This window comes from Micropterus dolomieu, linkage group LG13, assembly GCF_021292245.1.
Source record: "Micropterus dolomieu isolate WLL.071019.BEF.003 ecotype Adirondacks linkage group LG13, ASM2129224v1, whole genome shotgun sequence".
NCBI classification, from domain to species: domain Eukaryota; kingdom Metazoa; phylum Chordata; class Actinopteri; order Centrarchiformes; family Centrarchidae; genus Micropterus; species Micropterus dolomieu.
In genome coordinates, this window is record NC_060162.1 from 13,906,559 (window position 1) to 13,925,613 (window position 19,055).

Here is a 19,055-nt window from a genome sequence, read left to right on the forward strand (position 1 = left end):
GGGGGGGGGGGGGGGGGGGGGGGGGGGGGGCTGTCTAGCAGAGCCCCAGACAAGCTGGCTCCAGTAGCCATCTCTGTAGGCTACATGCTTCTCTATTTGAGCAGAGAGACAGGTGTAAATCTCTCCTGCGATCTTTACTCTGCACTCTCTGCGACACTCACCTGAAGGTAAATAAATAGTTTATGGCCAAGTAAATGAACCACCTCTCTGGTTTTGTGGGCTTGCGCACAGAAAGAGAACACCCCGGGGTAGTTGACACTGAGTTGTACAAGAAAAGACAACATAGCCTATGTAGGGTAGTTGTGAATGTTTAAAGCTTAAGAAATAAAAGAGTTTTTATTAAAATTTGTCAATATCTGCAAAAAAGGATATTAAACCACATGCTTGATGAGTAAAACAATTATTAGGTTATTTTTATTTGCAATTTACCTAAAGAAATTTTCCTTCAAAATAAAAAATAGAGTAGTGTGCAGACCCGTACATTATAAAACTATGGTTGCGGATCTAAAGTCGAGAGATAACAATGATAACGATGGCAACATTGTTGTTATACATTCATGCCAATAAAGCTAATTAGAATTGAATTTGAATTGATAAAAGTATAAAAATAAATTGTAAGATAATAAAGTTGTTAGAGAAAGAGAGAAGGTGAATAGACAGGTCTGCGGAAGTGTTTGAATATGTGTGAACGCTCAAGCGCAATTATTGTAGCCTCAAAGTTATTTGATACCAAAAGGTGATCTCAGTTTCACATTGTCATGCAGCACCCCACCTCACGCAAAGCGTGTGTGTGTGTGTGTGTGTGTGTGTGCGTGCGTGCGTGTTTGTAGTGAGAGAGGAAGAGAGGGTGGGGTGGGGGGCTATTATACCAAAGTTCCGCAAAGTAGGTCTGTGCCACTCTTGATTAGGGATTGTTCCCAAAAGATGGTTGCAGACATGAGATAATGAGGTCCTGTGATGACGCGGGTCTCCTTTAAGTTTTTCCCATGAATCGAGACTGTCGCCAGTCCACAAAACGACACTGTGCATCGGCACCACGCTACTCACTTCTCATTTGTCGAGCACAAAAGCTGATCCACCCCAAATCCGCACTAACAAACCAGGGGCCGGGAGCAAATCATATAATGTTCAATCGTGTTCACTTCTCCACTAATTAACTGGAATCCCACCTTATTCTTAAATACAGTGACCGATTTAGCTGCCATGTATGCCAAAGGTCTCTGGGGCCACAGTCGGTCGCCAGGAACATTTGTGAAGGTCTGCGGCCTCACTATAGGCAATGGATCTTATTAGGTGGATGACCTCAGTGAAGAAAGGTTGCAGACTTTTTCACTGCCCTCGGTTGGAAAACTAAGATGTTTCCTAATAGGATTTTAATTGGTTGGTTGGTGCTTGTGTCCTCTCAGTGTGTGCTGTGGGATGAATGTTTGTATTTCAGCGCAGACCCACCAAAAATTAAAAACGCGGACACAGGCTGACAGCTCTTGTCATGCAATCAAAATGTATAATCAAAGCTATTTTACAAACGTTTATATGGCTTCATATACTGACGTTAAATCAACAGGTGTTAACAACACCTATTGTCCATCATGTCACACGATGAATTTTAACAACCTCACATGGCTGCAAACCATTTGTTTAAATAGCCTCTTTGCTCCACTTTCCAAAGTTGCAATATTCTTTATAAAGTTATGCAGGTGGTCATGACCACCATTTCAGCAATTACCCCACCAAACGGACCACAGTCACATTTTTTTTCCGGACGGGCTACTTTTTTTAACAGTTGCACAAATTCAGTCTATTCCGTGCTTATTCGAGGTTACTGAATCCTCTAAGTTAAGCCAACCAGGTTCAGCTTACGTTCAAATACTCCCCCCCATTACCCCAAAAAATGTCTTTATGCAAAACATCTGTAAGGACTTCAATAAATGAAAGCACAGCTCCTGACCGCATCCTACTTATTTTGATTTTCATGTGGTTTTCGTGTATTGTCTAACTTACTAAATACGGCCAGTCTCACATTTCAAATGTCACAAGTGTCTGACGACTTGCAATTTGAACATGAAAAAGCAGAAAAGACAAACAGCTAGTAAAAAAAAGAAAGTAAAAAGGTGGCTCCTTTATTCTCACATATATATTTTTTATTATTCCAAGACGACGGGTTTAGCTCAGTGCAGACTAAGATGGCAAACTGGTTGTATGTCAAACCTAATGGACTATTAGGCGAATTGGTTTATACAGTAGGCTTTTCAATTCGCATAGCCTATCGCATTAAAGCCACCAACACACGCTCATATCAGTGTTCACAGATAAACCTGTTGATGTACAACATCAGTGGGTACATTATAAGGCACAAAGCAAAGAGACGACTTAATCTGTCTGCAGTGTAAACACACGTTTAAACAATATTTAAATGAGCTTGTTCAAACTCTGAGTGTAGTCCCAGAGGGAAATCGAAGAATTAGCAGGGACTATAAGGATAATCTGAAAATGATCCTAGAGTTGCAAAATAAAATACTTTTCCATTTGACAAAACACTTTTCTTACTTAAAAAAAGAAACATTTCTAAATATTATTATCCTACATAGGCAGCACATGGATATTATTACAAAAATTCTTTGTTCTGATTTAGTAAGAACTATCTTACTAAAGAAATATCTGATAAAGAACAAAATCAGCTCCAAACAGCAGCAAGGCTCCATAACCAGAGAAGTTTTCCGCAAACATTTTACCAGGCATTATGGTTTCAACACTTAATAGCGGGATCCGTCCATCCATCGCACAGAGAAGCATGTGGGAGATTCAATTGACCGCACTCAACTTTGCCGCCGCTTGGGCTTTGCCGCATACACTTCAAATTGTTGTTCTCGCTACTGACAAAACCGTTAATTCACCCAGAAACGGGAGGTCAAGTTTCAGCAGGAGCGCGCGGGTGGGGGGGTAGCCGGCATCTTACAGGAACGTTAGTGTCAGACCGCAAAGGTTTTCACACAGAGAGTCCTGAGCTCTCCTGAAATGTTCAGCTAACATCATAAACGTTTGACACCTGTTGCTTTTATTTATCAGTGCCCTTGGGTGTGAAAAAAATCAAAGGGCTACGTCTGAGCTTTATCAGCAGCTGAGTCACATGACGTGATATTTCAAAATTTATGAATTCCCTCAAAAAGTGTCTGAAAACTTCTTTCATTTAAAAAAAGTAGTGAAACAGGGAGGAATCTCACCAGATTACTACAAATTCCAAAACCTGCATAGGCCTACACTTTTAAGAGTGCAAAATTAAATACTGGCTTTGATGTATTTTAAATAAATTGGATTTTTTATTTAATGTGTGGTACAAGCTGATTTCTGTTTTATGTGGAAAATAGAATTTCATAGTTATTTCCTTGAGGTATCGCTACGGACTGAAATCAAGATTCACCTCTTAATAAACTCCAAATTCTTGTTACATAAGTGAATGCTGTTTTAATTCTTCATCTACTGCTCAGTACAACAAATCCTAGTTGGGACGAGGTGCAGTGAAATCTGCACTGAAAAGGGTGGATTATGGGCTCAGGCCTGCACACAGCACCTGTAGGGAGTGGCTGGAGAATCCTTCCCGAAATAACCCAGGAAACCCATCCCAGCAGGTCTGCAACAAGGTTGAACAGGAAAAACGACAGACAACCTGAGGCACAAATCCAGGAAGACCCGGTTTACCTTGAGGGGAACTGACACCTTAGTGAGTTTTGACAAGGTAATTTTGGGATGGGGTATACTCCTGTTTATGTGGCAAAACTGTGCAGCAAAATTCCTTAAGTGCATTTAAGGAGCTGCCTTGAAGCCACAGTCACAGCTATGATGTGGTATATCTGGGAGCATAAGCGTGATGCCTGAAACCTCCTTATTACCTATTCAATGTCCATCACAGTACTTACCATGGATTTACTTTAAAGCTTGGTATTGCACTTGATCCATTTACCCCAATCACCATTTTCTGCAACAAAATGTCTGATTGTGGGGCAGAAAGACATAAAAGACATGTATTCAACCGTCCTGTCAGTGGAAATCAGTGCTGGTTTCTTTTACCCAGCCTTTCAGACTGCATGGCACTTGCTTTTCCGCCTATGGTTTTCCATTTCAAAGCCCTATGTCTCCATGTAAATACAAAAACACAGTAATCCAATCTGACCCCATTGCAAATTTTCCAGAAACTATTGGGGGGTAGTGGGGTTGACATGAGCCACACACTTATCCCACTTAACCTCTAGAGAGAAGCCACCCTAACCCCTTAGCCCAAGATTCCCTCGGTGGAGGAATGCACTGCTTTATACCAATCTCCTCTTTAAACCACTGGGTTTTGAGGTTGAACTCAATGGCAAAACCTTACAACTTCGTGAGACTATAAACTCAAAGCAGCACAATGTTGATGTCGATGGTGGGGAGGCTAAACGGACAGCCGATATCCACGTTAGGGCACCTCCCTGCCCACTGCACAATGCAAACCCACAATACTTTTTTGATTCAAACCGCAAAAGGACCCTAACTGATGCCTTTCATGAACACAACGGGAACATATTTACACTGTGCTAACTTGATGACAAATAACCTGAGGATTTTCTGTTTCCTATTTGCTATTGTTTGCTTTTTAGCATGCAAAACTGGTTTCAGCAAGATTCAAGGGGAAAGATGCTTATCTCCCATTTTGGCGAGTGGTGGCATGTAAGGCAACCTAAAGACTTTTGACACATGGTCCACATCTGAGGCATTTACCATGAGCATCTTGATCACACAGCTTGTAGCTGCAGAAAAGGCCTGGCGGCTGTTTATGGGGCTGAGTAGACAAATCCCCTGCATTATGCTCTACAGGTGACGCATGCCACTGGACTAGTTTGTTCTAATAGTGCTGTGTACAATGTACCTTTGAAAAGGCAGCTGCTCTGTCCTTACTGTATTGTACAGCAACAGGTGATAATGAGCAAAGCTTGTTTTACATGAATAGGAACCATTAAGCAAGCGTTTAGTTGCCTTCTGGACAGTCAAACAAAACATAAACTCTTATGAATTCTGACCTAAATATGATTTTTATAAAGCACATAAATGCATGTAATCTTGATATTTACAATGTGTAGATGTGAAATAATTGTCCAGTCACATTTTAAGTCACAGTTCAGGTCTAATTTATTATAATGTGTAATAGCATTCATTTTAAAATGTCTGATGAATTCATAACACTGATCTCATTTTACTTGTTGCCAATCAATTTATGAAAGAATCAGATTGATTGATCTGATTGTTTGTGTCAGACAGTTTCTAGAGTTTATAGAGATAAAAATCAGGACCTTTTAGGATCAGTATTGCTGTATTTAGAAAAGCTAAACATGCCATTTTTAACCTTTCAGTTGCCTCTTCCTTAACTATATGGTAGTAACTTAAAAGTTATGAGCCTGAGTCACTGTTGATGAACAGCCACAATGACGGGAGCAAATGTCCCCCCAGCACACAACCATTTTCCTTGTCAATCTGTAGTCAATGCGCTGCCATCAATAAGAACATCCCCTAATTAACTAAAATTGGTTTTCATCAATACCCATAACGGCCAGCACAAAAATTGATGAGAGCAAGGGTTGACTTCACTAAAAATGCCTGACAGGGACAATTCATCGACAGGTAAAGAGTTTATCATTCCTCCTGCCAATTGACTAAAACGTGTGTGATTCTAGAAAGGGCATTTTACAATCTGCACCCTTTTGGGGCAATAATAGCCACAATTGATCAATTTTAGCCCCACCAAAATCTTGGGGGTAAATGTTTTGCATTTGGAAAGTCATTACGCGGTCAACTGAACATCTCCCCCTCCGCTTTGTGTCGGGATGTCCATAATGAAGTTTGGAGTCACTGTAGTAGTTGAACATGCTAATCTTGTGATGTTTCCTTTCCCTATCATGTCGTGTTAGGGTTGATGACTCTCAGCAGACAATCTCCTCTATTCAGGAGCGGTGCCACCAAGTCTGTCCTTGCTTATCATTAACAATCTGCAAATAAACAGGACAGCATACATTACATCACTTGCAGCTCCATGATCAATTCCAGGAATGTCTTTGAAGCTTTGCTTAATGAACCTACACAGTATAGCTGTTGTGTGTAGTCAGGGCATTGAGGCTTCGTAACCCATGACCTTAATGCAGTTTTTCTTCATTGATAATATTGGGAGGTTAGGAAAGGGGGTAAATAGTAATAATATTCAATGAAACACATATTGGTTGCCATTAAAAATAATTGCACTGCAGAACCATATGGAAGGTACTGCTTCTCCACTTAAATGCTAATGTGCTAAAACACATTCTTCAATGAAAAACACCAAATTTGCCTGGACAGTACTGCATGATGCTTCTACACATCAGAAAAGTTTAAAGCACAAGCTGCCCTCCACCCCTCACCCCACGAAGAAACACCCACCCACGTGGAGTGAGAGATTTTAGAGCCTGTCCAGACGAATATACTGCCCCTTTTGATTTTGGTATGCATGATCTCTGTAGATGTATAAAAGGGAAGCGCTGACAAAGTTGGCTTCATCAATCAGTAGTGTCAGCTCAGACCTTTTTATAGTCTCTTGGAGTCCCTGAGAGCCCTAACCCTGTAAAAGTTTATATAGTGTATTGACCATTCTCGACTTGCTTAGCTAATGAACCCAGCTTGGCCGAAGAGACTGAAAGGCTGCCGCCGTGTCAACACTGCTTCCTCTTTGATGACACCTTCCTCTAAATTGAAATGTGCTGCTAATGGGGGTGAGTGTTTAAAGAAGTATAAGCCACAGTAATTGACACAGACATGACCTCACAGACAAGGAGAAGGATGGAAGGCCCCCACGTAGGCTGGAGATTCAGCTACTGACTTGGAGTGGTGTTAGATTTTCTTTAAGTCAGGTGGTGCTGTGGCTTATTAACAGCTATCACATTTGTTTTCTCAAGCAAATCAATAGCATGCAAAACATAAGTCAAATATCCTTGTGAATCGCCCCTGGGGAATATACTGTATATGCATACAAACCACTCTACTTTACACACATTCACATACAGGGACACACACACACACACACACACACACACTCACACTTGTGTGTGTGTGTGTGTGTGTGTGTGTGTGTGTGTGTGTGTGTGTGTGTGTGTGAGGGCCAGTTTCCAAAAACAACACCTTGTCATCTATAATGAAGAGGGCACTGTGACATATCGTGATAAACAACAATTGAGCTGCAATGAACAAAACCTGCCTAACATGACAGCAGAGGCTTCTGGCTACTTGCATGCATGAGCAGTGCTGAATAGAAATTCAGCTGAAGTAAATGCTTTCAACTCCCAGTATGAGCCCTGAGACTGTTTCAAGCTCCAAGCCCCAAAACAATACCAGATAACAAGTGTGCAACAAGTAAATTAGTAAATTTTAATGTTTCAAATATCAGACAATAACTCATTTTCAGTATTTTGCTGAGGCATTAATGTTAGTGGACTGATGCAAAATATTGAATGGAGCACGTTGCCATGATTCAGTATAGGCCCTCAAGGACTTTGAGATCTACCACCGCTGTGGTCCAGCCTGGATCCACGGAGACAGACAATTGACTGAGAATTGATGGTCAATGTTTATCCAAGGTGGCTGACCGGCCATGGCTCTCTGTAGTTTACTTGCGAATTTGTGGTTAAATAGCATTTTAGAGCGCTCTAGCGTGGCTCTGTCAATATGGTGCACACTTCTTCAGATGCGTTGCAGTGAAGCAATATTATTGTGACCCACTTCTAATTGGCGTTTTAGTAGAGTATAAAGTCTGTTTATAAGCCTTATTCAAATCCACTGCTTAACCGTAGCCAATGCGACTGATAGTAGTCTAGACCTATAGGCTTCAATATTATAGTGGATGTATGAAACTAGAGTATGAAAACTGTATTCTACTTCACATAAACAAAAATATCTGCTTATTCAAAAAAAGTATTATCAATGACACCTAGGCTACTTGGAGCAGCCTGTCCAAATATCACTTTGTAGATGGGTCTAGAATTTAATTGTTTCCCAGAGACAGTTGTTCCGGGAAAGCGTGCTATATTTAATAACAGAATTGACTGGTATGACTCAAAAACATAGACGTTTTGATACAATAACTGATAATACACAAACCCCAGTGCGCACGGAGACTCAGCTCTTCTGCTTGATTGAACGCAAACTTGGTATAAGGTGCGATCAGGCTCCGACTCTGGTCAACTTATAAAATGCCATTTCAAGTCAAAATTAAAATATCCACTAGAGTTGAAAAACGCTTTTCCACTCATCCGAGATGCTTCATCAGCTCTTTGTGTTTAATCAGTAAAAGATGCGGAGTACATGTTTTTACAACACACAGATTCTGAGTGGTTTCACTCTTTTACTGACTCAAACACAAATTTAATCTGGAGAGAAGTGTTAATGAAGACATTATAGCAGAGTGTATATCCAATTATCCAAAATAACAATATTAGAAAAAATAATAACTTTACATCCATAAGCATTCTAACAAAATTAAGACCAATAGCTTTAAATATCTTAATAAACAATTATTGGCCGTTTCAGCGGCGTCATAATATTTTTCTTAACATTAGGCAACATGAACGTATCATCGAGCGCCTCATCCCATCACCAAGTCAGATTTTCCTGAGCTAAGATTTCAAAGGAGAATGTTAAGGAAATGTTGGCAACCCTGCTGCTTTTCTGCGCTGTTAAATATCTGGAAACGTAGCAGATCGCTATTGGAATAGCCTCCCGGTAAATCATAAAATACACATATTTATGATTGAATATAATTGTGCTCACAAAGCCTAAGAAAAGTGCTGTGCTATGGGATAGAGGAGGAAGTCAGCAGCCCGCCAGATCATAACATCTCGCCGACAAAGCGTACCGGTTCCCCGGCTTGGCTTGTCTGCTCTCTCCCCTTCGCTTGGTCTCACAGACCGACCGATAGCGCAACTTCTATAACGATGTTGGCATATTCACACAACACTGACTGGGGCAGGGTGGTGTTTTCACGGCAAAGCCCTTTTGAGTTTCTAAACACCTTTTTATAAGTCTGAAGTCTGTCCCCTCCACCCGACCTGTTAAAACCACGCCTACGCAGCCACACAATTGGTCCGAAAGCGTCAAAGAGCCAATCAAACGCAGCGCTGCTACTCGTAACATGCAACACATCCATACAGTATGAAGCCCTATGGGCCACAGAGGCGCTAGGAAAATCACGGAGCTGGGACCTTACCACCTCTCTCTCTCTCTGGCCGTCAGTGGACTCCTTTCTCTGCACACGTCTTTCTCTGAAATGTGTGTGTGCGCGAAAGAGAGAGGAAGAATAAAGTGTGTGTGTGCGTGTGATGGTGCATGTCCGGAGCAAGTAAAGGCAGGGGGATTATTCGGCGCTATCGAAATATTTCAACACGTCGCCCTCGCTGCAGGACTGAAGCCAATAAGAAGGAACGCATTTTAACAGGAATGCCGATATTGTAAACAGAAGCAGAAGAGAAAGAATGCACTGCAGTCAATTAAGTGACTCACCCGAGTTGGTTTAATTCGACTAATGTCCGCAAGCCAGCGAGACTCAGAAAGGTGTCCGATGCGCGTCAAGCTCTGAAGAAAATCGGTCTCACAGCACTTTTGAAGAATAATGGAGAACATTTTGACATTTCTCTTTGCAGACTTTTGATCAAAACACAGCAAACGGCCGTAGATATTTCCCCAGCAACTTGTGAAAAATAAGTGGATGCTTATTTCTGCAGAGTTGAAGGAGGAATTTCCAAAGCTTTCAAACTCCAGCTTGATTTTTTCTTCTTTTTTATTTTGTCTTCCTTTTCTCCTCTTGTGCTTAGGCTTCACTGTAGTTAGAGATATTGTATCACATCCGACCGGTCGTCTACATTTGTTGCCGGCACTTGGATGAACTTCCTGATGAGAGATCCAGTCATACAAGGATCAAGTATGGCATATCATCCGTTTATACCTCACCGGGGTCCGGAATTTGCCATGAGTGCAATGCTGGGTCACCAGCCTCCTTTCTTCCCGGCTCTGGCTCTCCCTCATAGCGGCTCCCTGTCTCTGCCGGGCGCCCTGGGAAAGCCGATCATGGACCAGCTGATGGGAGCCGCGGAGACCGGCCTGCACTTCTCTTCACTGGGGCACCAGGCTGCGGCCGCCCACCTCAGGCCTATGAAGACTCTGGAGCCTGAGGAGGAGGTGGAAGATGACCCTAAAGTTCACCTGGAAGCCAAGGAGCTTTGGGAACTTTTCCACAAGAGAGGCACTGAGATGGTGATCACAAAATCCGGAAGGTAAAAATTACTTTTCTGTGCCTTCATTCTAAAAATGTAATATATGAAATGACATGCAGATGCCTGCGTGCAACGTTCTCAACTCTATTAGTCTAATTTGTGTTAATTTATTATAGATTGCAGCATAACTGTCTCACAATTGCAATGTAGATATGACATTTATTATGCAATAGTAAAGTTGTGCAGTCTAAAATAAAAACGCAAACAGAATATACTTAATTTTTAGCTCGATAGAAATACTAAGCCAAAAACTGAGATAAAGCTGCGACTTCCTGTGTGTCCATATAGCCTGCAAACTCAGAGGTCTGTGTTAAAACTGAACACGATTACAAAATGTCTTTAATTGTCAGAAAGCAGTTGTTAGCGTTGACATTATTGTGAAAAATGAAGGGACTGGCTGCTGTATAAATATTATTATTAATATTAAGCCTCCAGTTACAGTAGCGTTAAACTTCACTGATCTGTATTTCCTCGTAGGCTATAAAAAAATTTGGCTTGCTTATAATCGTGTTCATTTTCATGCCCGGTTTGTCAAAACTTTACATAGTGACAGATTACTCCGCTGAAATATCAACTTTGACGGTGTGGAGCTCTGACTAAATCATTTTCGTCATCATCACAGTGACAGTATACAAAGATGGCTGCTGTGTGTAGGCCTATCAAGGCATTAAAAATTAAGACACTATCCAAACAGCGTTGACTTGTTTGCCTAATCAGGGATATAGTAGAAGAACACATTTTATTTTTTTTACTGAACTTTTTTTAAATATTTTTACACTTTTTTGACTGATTTATGTTGAGCAGATATGTTAAGAGCAGGCTACATCACACACGTTTATCAAACGATACAACACACTTTTTAAGATTTTTTTTTATTTATGTCTCTCTATAAATATGACAGCTTTTTGTTTATATTGTTGAATATTTGAAGCATATTTTTTATTTGCCACCACAAGAATGCTGATCATTTGTTTTCCTCCGTCACAGGCGGATGTTTCCCCCGTTCAAAGTGAGATGCACTGGTCTGGACAAGAAGGCCAAATATATTCTCTTGATGGATATAGTTGCAGCCGACGACTGCAGGTACAAATTTCATAACTCCCGCTGGATGGTGGCAGGGAAGGCCGACCCCGAAATGCCAAAGAGGATGTACATTCACCCGGACAGTCCGGCTACTGGTGAACAGTGGATGTCAAAAGTCGTCAATTTTCACAAACTCAAGCTGACAAATAACATCTCCGACAAGCATGGATTTGTAAGTTCAACTAATGTATGTCAATTTTCCTATTTATCAAACTTACCCTTTTGCTAAGCCACATGTCTTATCAATTTGCATTTTGATGTTTTTATTTGTGTTTGTTTTTATTTAAGCAAAAGAAGTCTCATGGGATTTATGTAGGCTATGACCTGACCAAGATAAGACACCAATGCAAAAATACACATTTCACTATCTTGAGATAATCTTACATAAAATGGCATATGAACAATTATTATAATTATTACGAAAAACAATTAAGCCTATATTTATGTAGGCCTAGACACTCGTGGATCTATCTTTATTCAGTTAACTGAAATATTCCACCGAATATATTTTCCACGATGTTTTTAAAATGATTTGCAAATTTTAAAGCGCAGCTTTCTTTGCAAGATTTATTTCCTCCTCATGATGTGACTTCTGCTTTCAAATTTAAGAGCATTTTAAGAAAATGTGAACAACAAGGATCTACTCTGTAACAACGATCACATCAGTGGTGCGCTAATCTTTTTCTTTTTTTGTGATTGTGTGTGTTGCAGACCATACTTAACTCGATGCACAAATATCAGCCTCGATTTCACATTGTGAGGGCCAACGATATTCTCAAACTCCCGTACAGTACCTTCAGGACTTATGTTTTCCCCGAAACGGATTTCATTGCCGTGACTGCTTATCAAAATGACAAGGTAAGCACAATCATAGGCTTAACATTATATCCCGAATATTTTCTAAAATACAGCTTGTGTGTGTCCCTTGCCCTGTCAGACGCGCTTTCCTCCCTGTCTTCCACTCTCTGCACCATTTTGTCGTCATAAAATATGAAAGACGTCATATTTGTTAGAGCCTGTGAGAGTGGAGTATCGCAGTGGGGGGATGATGTTGCGAGTAAGTGCCATACTATTCACCAGCCTGTGGTAGGAAAGTAATAATTCTGAGGAATGTTATACAGGTTGTCTTCCTTAAATTTAATCACGTGGAAAGGATTTGGCACAGACCCAGACTTTCCCTCTGCGTGTGTGTGTGTGAGAGAGAAACTAAAAGGGTTGGGGGTTGAGAAATGAGAAAAAGAAGAGCGGCAACACTGTGCGGTTGAATGGGAAAAGGGGGAAGGGGGGCATTTTGGTTGTGCCAGACTGCATGGTAACATTTTATTCTCTGTAAGACAAAAATAATGAAAATCATCTCCTCAATTCTTTGATACCCCCTCCCTGCCATGTGCAGTGGTAACACTGCCAGAGATTGAGAGGAAGTGGGAGTAAAGTTTTGCAAACGTTTACACACACAAAAAAAGCAGCTTATTTCACCATCCTGTGCTCTCTGTGGCGCTTGTGCTTGCTTGTAGCCTAGCTTTAGCCAATAATCTCCTTGTATTGAAAACGTGCAGAAATTAGCCCCAGCTTTGGTGCTTCACCTGCAATTGTAAAATATATGGGCATTTCATTAGCCTAATATTTACGCATCATTTGAATTATTTCAGATCACCCAGCTGAAAATTGACCACAACCCATTTGCCAAAGGATTCCGTGACACGGGCAATGGGAGACGGGAAAAGAGGTAAGAGAGGAGAAGAGTTTATGAAAAAAAAAAATACACAGACTTGGATTTATACATGGAGACAGACAGTGATCTGGGCAGATTAAACCCGCGTCAAAGCTTCCACAGTAACCCACAGGGAGTCTTGCTCTTCACTTTCTAATCAAATAGCTTAATTGGCTCTAGTTCACTGTAGGCTAAGCCTTATAGCACTGGTGGTAACAGAAACGGGATCAGTTTAATGGAGTTGTTTTCATTGCCATCTTCACTCACTAATCAGTCTTAAATCTTCTTCTTCATCTCAAAAAAATTATAATGTGAAATGTGAAATGGCAAAATCAGTGGAGAAACGGGCCTGCTTAAGCAATGACACTGTATTGGATTTCGTATTCTCACATGCCGCACTGGTGAGTCAGGCCTATAGTCAGGAGCTCCATAACCTCAGGTGTACAGTCTAAATAACCTTCCACACCTTTCATCGTGCTGCTAATATTGTTTCTGACCTGAGAATGGTGGCCACCACCTATAATAACCAGGGTACTTGTGCACAGGAAACAGCTGGCCCTGCAGTCCATGCGTTCATACGAGGAGCAGCAGCAGAAAAAGGAGAACGGGGCTTCAGACGACTCCTCAGGAGAGCAGGCTTCTTTTAAGTGCTTCGGCCAGGCCTCGTCCCCTGCCGTGTCCACCGTGGGCCCCCCACACCTGAAAGGTAGGCTCACAGACCCCACAGCTAGTCACAGCTCTCATCACAAGTCGTGTTTAAAGTCGTAAAAGATCTATTGTGGCAAGATTTTTTACGACATGATGCGTAGAATAAGAGGAAACTTTATGAATGTAAAGTAGTTACAGTTAATATAATAATATTAGCCGATCACTCATGGTCAGCCCATGCACACTGGGGAAATTTATAGAGCAGCAGTCTGCATTGACTGTCTTATTGAGATCATCAGTAAAACATCACGAAAACATGAATATGCTCACTAACTGATGAGACACATTTCTGTCAACAAGGAAGATATGAGTCTCATACAAAAATACATAATATAAATACATTTTTAAAAACGAATGCCACGCACTTATGTGTTGTATGCGTCCAGACATTATTGGGAAATGTGGAAAATAAACGTTGTAGATGATTTACTGTTTTATTGTCCTCCTATAGTGTAAAAAGTGTCATGCAGGTCTATTTAACAGGTCTGTTAACTGCAACATGGCTGATAATGGCGGTTATTTTTAGCATGATTCAACAATGTGTAGAAAGGCAACTGATAGCTTCTACTCTCCCTGCTTTAACAGATTTCTGCGACAGCGATGAGGACAGCGACGATGAGAGCAAAGATGGACACATCAAAGACGGTCCTGATTCCAGCAAGATTTCCACTACCACGGAGGACGGGAAGGATCACGAGGCGACCGCGACTAAGGGGCATCCCTTTAGTAACAGTGACTCTACCAGCAGGAACCGCGACAGCGGCCCTAGGACTGAGAAAAGCCAGGCAGACTCTCGACAGAGCCCCATCACCCTCATCTCCAGTACCACCCGCTCTGGAGAAGAACTCAAGAGTCCGAGCCTGGACCAGCCCAAAACGGACGAGTGCAGGCCAATCAGCAAAGACAGTTTCATGCCTTTGACTGTTCAGACTGACAGCGCGCACATAGGCCACAGTCACTTGCATAATTTTGGATTTCCAACAGGCCTAACAGGACAACAGTTTTTCAATCACCTTGGGAGTGCGCATCCGTTTCTCTTGCACCCCAGTCAGTTCAACATGGGAGGTGCATTCTCAAACATGGCTGCGGGCATGGGGCCACTATTGGCAGCTGTGTCCACGGGAGGGGTGAGCACCATAGACACGACTAGCATGGCATCACCTTCGCAAAGCTTGACGGGAGCGCCAGGCCTGCCCTTTCATCTGCAACAACATGTCTTGGCATCCCAGGTAAAACCTGTTTTTTTGGGCCTAGGCCCACTCGCATGTTAAAGCACATGTTGGGTTGATAGTACAGCAGACCATAGGGCTTGGATATGTGTGTGTGTGTGTGTGTGTGTGTGTGTGTGTGTGTGTGTGTGTGTGTGTGTGTGTGTGTGTGTGTTGGCGCCTTTGTTTATTTTGTTTTTATTGCCAAATAGGCTAATATGAAACGTAGAGCAATCAACTGCTTTTTTTTGACTGGCTAGGCTACTGGAGTCTTTATTATCTTTCGTTTTCCTCTTGCATTGTTGTTAAAGATATAAGATGATCAGTTATTAAACATATTTGAGACTCTTTGAAACAGCTAGAGGTGTTAGGCAATATGAGCTCATTAAGTCTGTGTTTTAGAGCCACAACCGTGATTAACATGCCTGACTGGCTCAGAGAGAAACAACATTACGTTTTAATGGACAACAAATGTGTCTTTTTCTTTTATTGTCACAACAAGTGTTATAGCTACAGCTCATTTTTGTTTGACTGCAGCATCAGGAAACGGGATTTTTTTTATTCGTATACAAATTCTCCAACAAACACCAACGCTTGTTTACATGCTGTTGAAATTTGGCTGCAGAAAATTTTGTCCGAACTAGATTTGTGTGGAAACCTGTGTGAATGGAAGCATTGAAAGCACTAAAGACTGATTATGTGTTGCCTAAATCAGATCTACGTTTTGTTATCCATAAGTAGAGTGTCAGACAACGTCATTGTAACAAGGCATTTATAACGTCAGTATGAAAAAAAAAAACTCTTAACCGAGGACTTTGAAAGTAAAGCACAAGAAGATCACTTTAAATGATTGTTTTCACATATTTGTTCCACGACATTAATCCAAAAACATACAGCAAAGGCAGCAGTCTGGTAAAACAGTTTATCACCGTGCATTTTCCTTCTATTGTTTTCTCTCTCACACACACGCACGTGTTGTACTACTAAGTGTTTGATAAATTAAGTTTTGTTAATTGTTTGATAGTATTAGCAGTCTAAATCCAGCCTTTACTTGTCTTACACTCAGTTTATCCATTTCTCCACAGGGCATTGCCATGTCTCCGTTTGGCAGTTTGTTTCCTTACCCTTACACGTACATGGCAGCAGCTGCGGCAGCCTCCTCCGCTGCCTCCTCCTCGGTGCACCGGCACCCCTTTCTGAACGCAGTGCGCCCCCGACTCAGGTACAGCCCCTACACCCTCCCCATGACGGTACCGGACAGCACCCTGCTCACCACCGCCATGCCCTCCATGGCCGGCAGCGGGACAGAGCTGAAGGGGGACGGCATTGTCCCAGCCAGCCCCGTGTCTGCTGTCACCCTGGATTCCACATCGGAGGTGACCAGTCACTCGTCCACCATATCCTCCGGCTCGGTTTCCATGTCCCCAAAAACTTGCACGGAGAAAGACGCCGCTAACGAACTGCAGAGCATCCAGCGCCTGGTCAGTGGACTGGACTCAAATCAGGACAGGCCACGGAGCGGGTCCCCCTAGGATTTTTTCTTTCTTTTTCTGTTTTTTTTTTAAACCCACCACCTGCTTCTTGTTTCGTTGTTGTCATGAAAAGTGTTGATGAAGACATTAACAGTAGGAGGACACCCTCATAGATCCATGCAGGTTAAAAAAAAACAACTAAAAAACATGAACTGTTGGACGTTTAGTTTCTGAAATGCACTTTGGTTAATCCACATCTGATATGTATATTTTTCCTTCTCTTTTTTTTTTTGGTTAAATTAAACAACACTTTTTTCCTGTCATTTGAATACCGTACAAGTATTGAAACTGAAAAGTTTGGCATGGGTGTGACTTACAGGTTTAGGAGAAGTTGCTGCTGTGTCCTGTCTCCTAACTTTATTGTAGCCTACACCAGGAGAAATGTTTTAATATGCACTCTGAATTGATTTGACTTATTTGAATTCACTACAGTTTAACCTACCTTATAAAGACTGCTGTATTTTGTTGTACACTATTAATTGATTGATTGGCCAAATGTTGCATGCCCCCTAACACCCCCCACCGAATGTTATTTTAACACTAAAAAACTCAAACGAAAATTATGAAAAAAATATTCTGTTCTGAATATAACCAACACAATCCATTTGCTTAAGTTTCTTCTTAATTAGGTTATTAATTTTATTTTATTTTTTTAAGTATTTTCCTTCCTTTTTGAAATCAGAATAGGCCTATTGAGATGATTGGTGCTCCGGGACAAAACTATGGCCCAAGCATGCGGGATTTAGCCCAAATGTCCAACAGGCAAAGGGAAGCTATGAAATGAAAGGTAGTATTGATTTAAAAGGTGTACATAGGGATATATAAAATATTTATGTAATTATTTCATATTGTTATTGCGTGTAAATACAACGGAGTAGTTTGTTTCTAGGGATCTGTTCTTAATTTATTGTCGATATACCTGTGTAAAGATAGTTTGTGGGCTATTATCCTTTTGTTGCCATCTGCATTTATACCCCTCTTAAAATATGGACTTTATTCCTCCCCAAATATCCACTGAGCTAGTTATTCACACTCATGTGCCATTGTATTTTCATTTGTCCTCCCCCTGTGTGAAGTGCTACTGTTTAAAACGAATGAAAAAGCGACAACGCACTGCACCAATGGCTTAAAAAAAATCTTCTTTTTTTGTTGAGAAGAGCAAAAGAAGTGTCGCTGAAGTGTGACTTAAGTGGACTATTTTTCTGTTATTAAAATACTTTGCGAACCTGATCGTAAAAGTGCCGCATAATCGAAAATATGAAGGTTTCTTTTGTGTTTCATAAGTTGTCAATGGGTTATGTTGTATTGGAGTTATGTCTAGTTTACAACATCGACATCGTGTTCTTGAAAGTTTCAATAAAAATATTGAAATGTCATTTTTTTAGTGTGTGTCCCTCAATTTAACCAATTATAGATGAGGACTAATTAGGGCTATACAGAAACTGTCACCTTTAGGCCTACACAATTAAATGAGCTGATCTAAGGCTGGCATTGGACAAGACATCCTTACATCTTGCACAAAAACTGCTGTGACCTGCCACTCCGTTTGGTTTTGGGGTGGTGAGGATGTCTCTATGCCTTCTTACTCCATTTCAGAAAACTAAACGTGGAGATATCCCGTCCAAGTTGTGTTCAAAAAATCCAGTTAAGATAACTCAGGGCGAAGCAGAGACTCCAAAGATCCTCTCAGCTCCACAGATCTTACCTGGAATTCCTACTGGACAAGGTGTTGCGGTCTATAATGGAGTGGGTTTTTTTTTATTAGTCTCATTAGGTCGACTGCAGAGTAGGACGTTTACTATAAAGTATGAGTTAAAGCTTTGATCGTGGTAATGGAAAGCAATACAAGAAAAATGTATATGGAATTTATTTCTAAAAGAAATGCAATACAAGCAGCAATCTGGCCGATATTTCTTCTGAGGCGAGTTGTTTGGTGACATGTGTTTTATCACATTGACCAAAGAGTAATTTGAGGACACCCATAATTGATAGCTGCCCTCGTTCCCTAACTGCATCAGTATATTCGGTTTTAAATTTTTTGTTGCAAAGTGACAGCATGAGTGTACTGAATTAATTGATGGGCCATGTACCGCCTGCTGAAGAGGTGTTACTGTAGGCCATATGAAACCTGAAAAGATAATGAAATCCCTTGATTAGCTTCTCTAGTGCACCTGGAGTCTTGAGTTTATCAACGCCATATCTTTATTTGTATATTGTCTGGTTAATATGTAGCAAGCCTGGCGCTAGTGAATAGGTGTAAACATGACACAAGCTGTCTCAATGGGTCTGTCTTATTGCTCACCTGGCGCCTTCGATGGGCCTATCTTCCATTTTATTGCACGGAAGGCGACAATGCGTCTATAATCAAACCAAGATACGACGCCCCCAAGCGGCTACAACACTGGTTTATTATAACAGCAGTACACAAGAACAACCCAAAGGACAAATCCTGGGTGAAATCTCACTGGCCTGGTCAGACAGCTAGCATAGTGTCAATTAT

At 41.2% G+C, this 19,055-nt stretch overlaps 1 protein-coding gene and 1 long non-coding RNA gene across 3 annotated transcripts in view; one reads left to right on the forward strand and one right to left on the reverse strand.

Moving 5' to 3' along the window:
• LOC123982143 overlaps positions 1–19,055 on the reverse strand; it is a 76,691-nt gene that overhangs the window by 39,208 nt on the left and 18,428 nt on the right. The gene's annotated exons all lie outside the window — the stretch shown is intronic.
• Positions 9,259–17,884, forward strand: tbx3a (T-box transcription factor 3a). 2 transcript variants are annotated; one of them, XM_046067545.1, is made up of 7 exons: positions 9,259–10,313; positions 11,301–11,583; positions 12,108–12,254; positions 13,046–13,122; positions 13,653–13,813; positions 14,401–15,044; positions 16,109–17,884. In XM_046067545.1, exons 1-7 carry the CDS (start codon positions 9,922–9,924, stop codon positions 16,553–16,555), a joined length of 2,151 nt encoding a protein of 716 aa, XP_045923501.1. In that variant the 5' UTR covers positions 9,259–9,921; the 3' UTR covers positions 16,556–17,884. The 2 variants fall into 2 exon arrangements, with proteins under 2 accessions (XP_045923501.1, XP_045923502.1); XM_046067546.1 differs by having other exon boundaries at positions 11,301–11,568.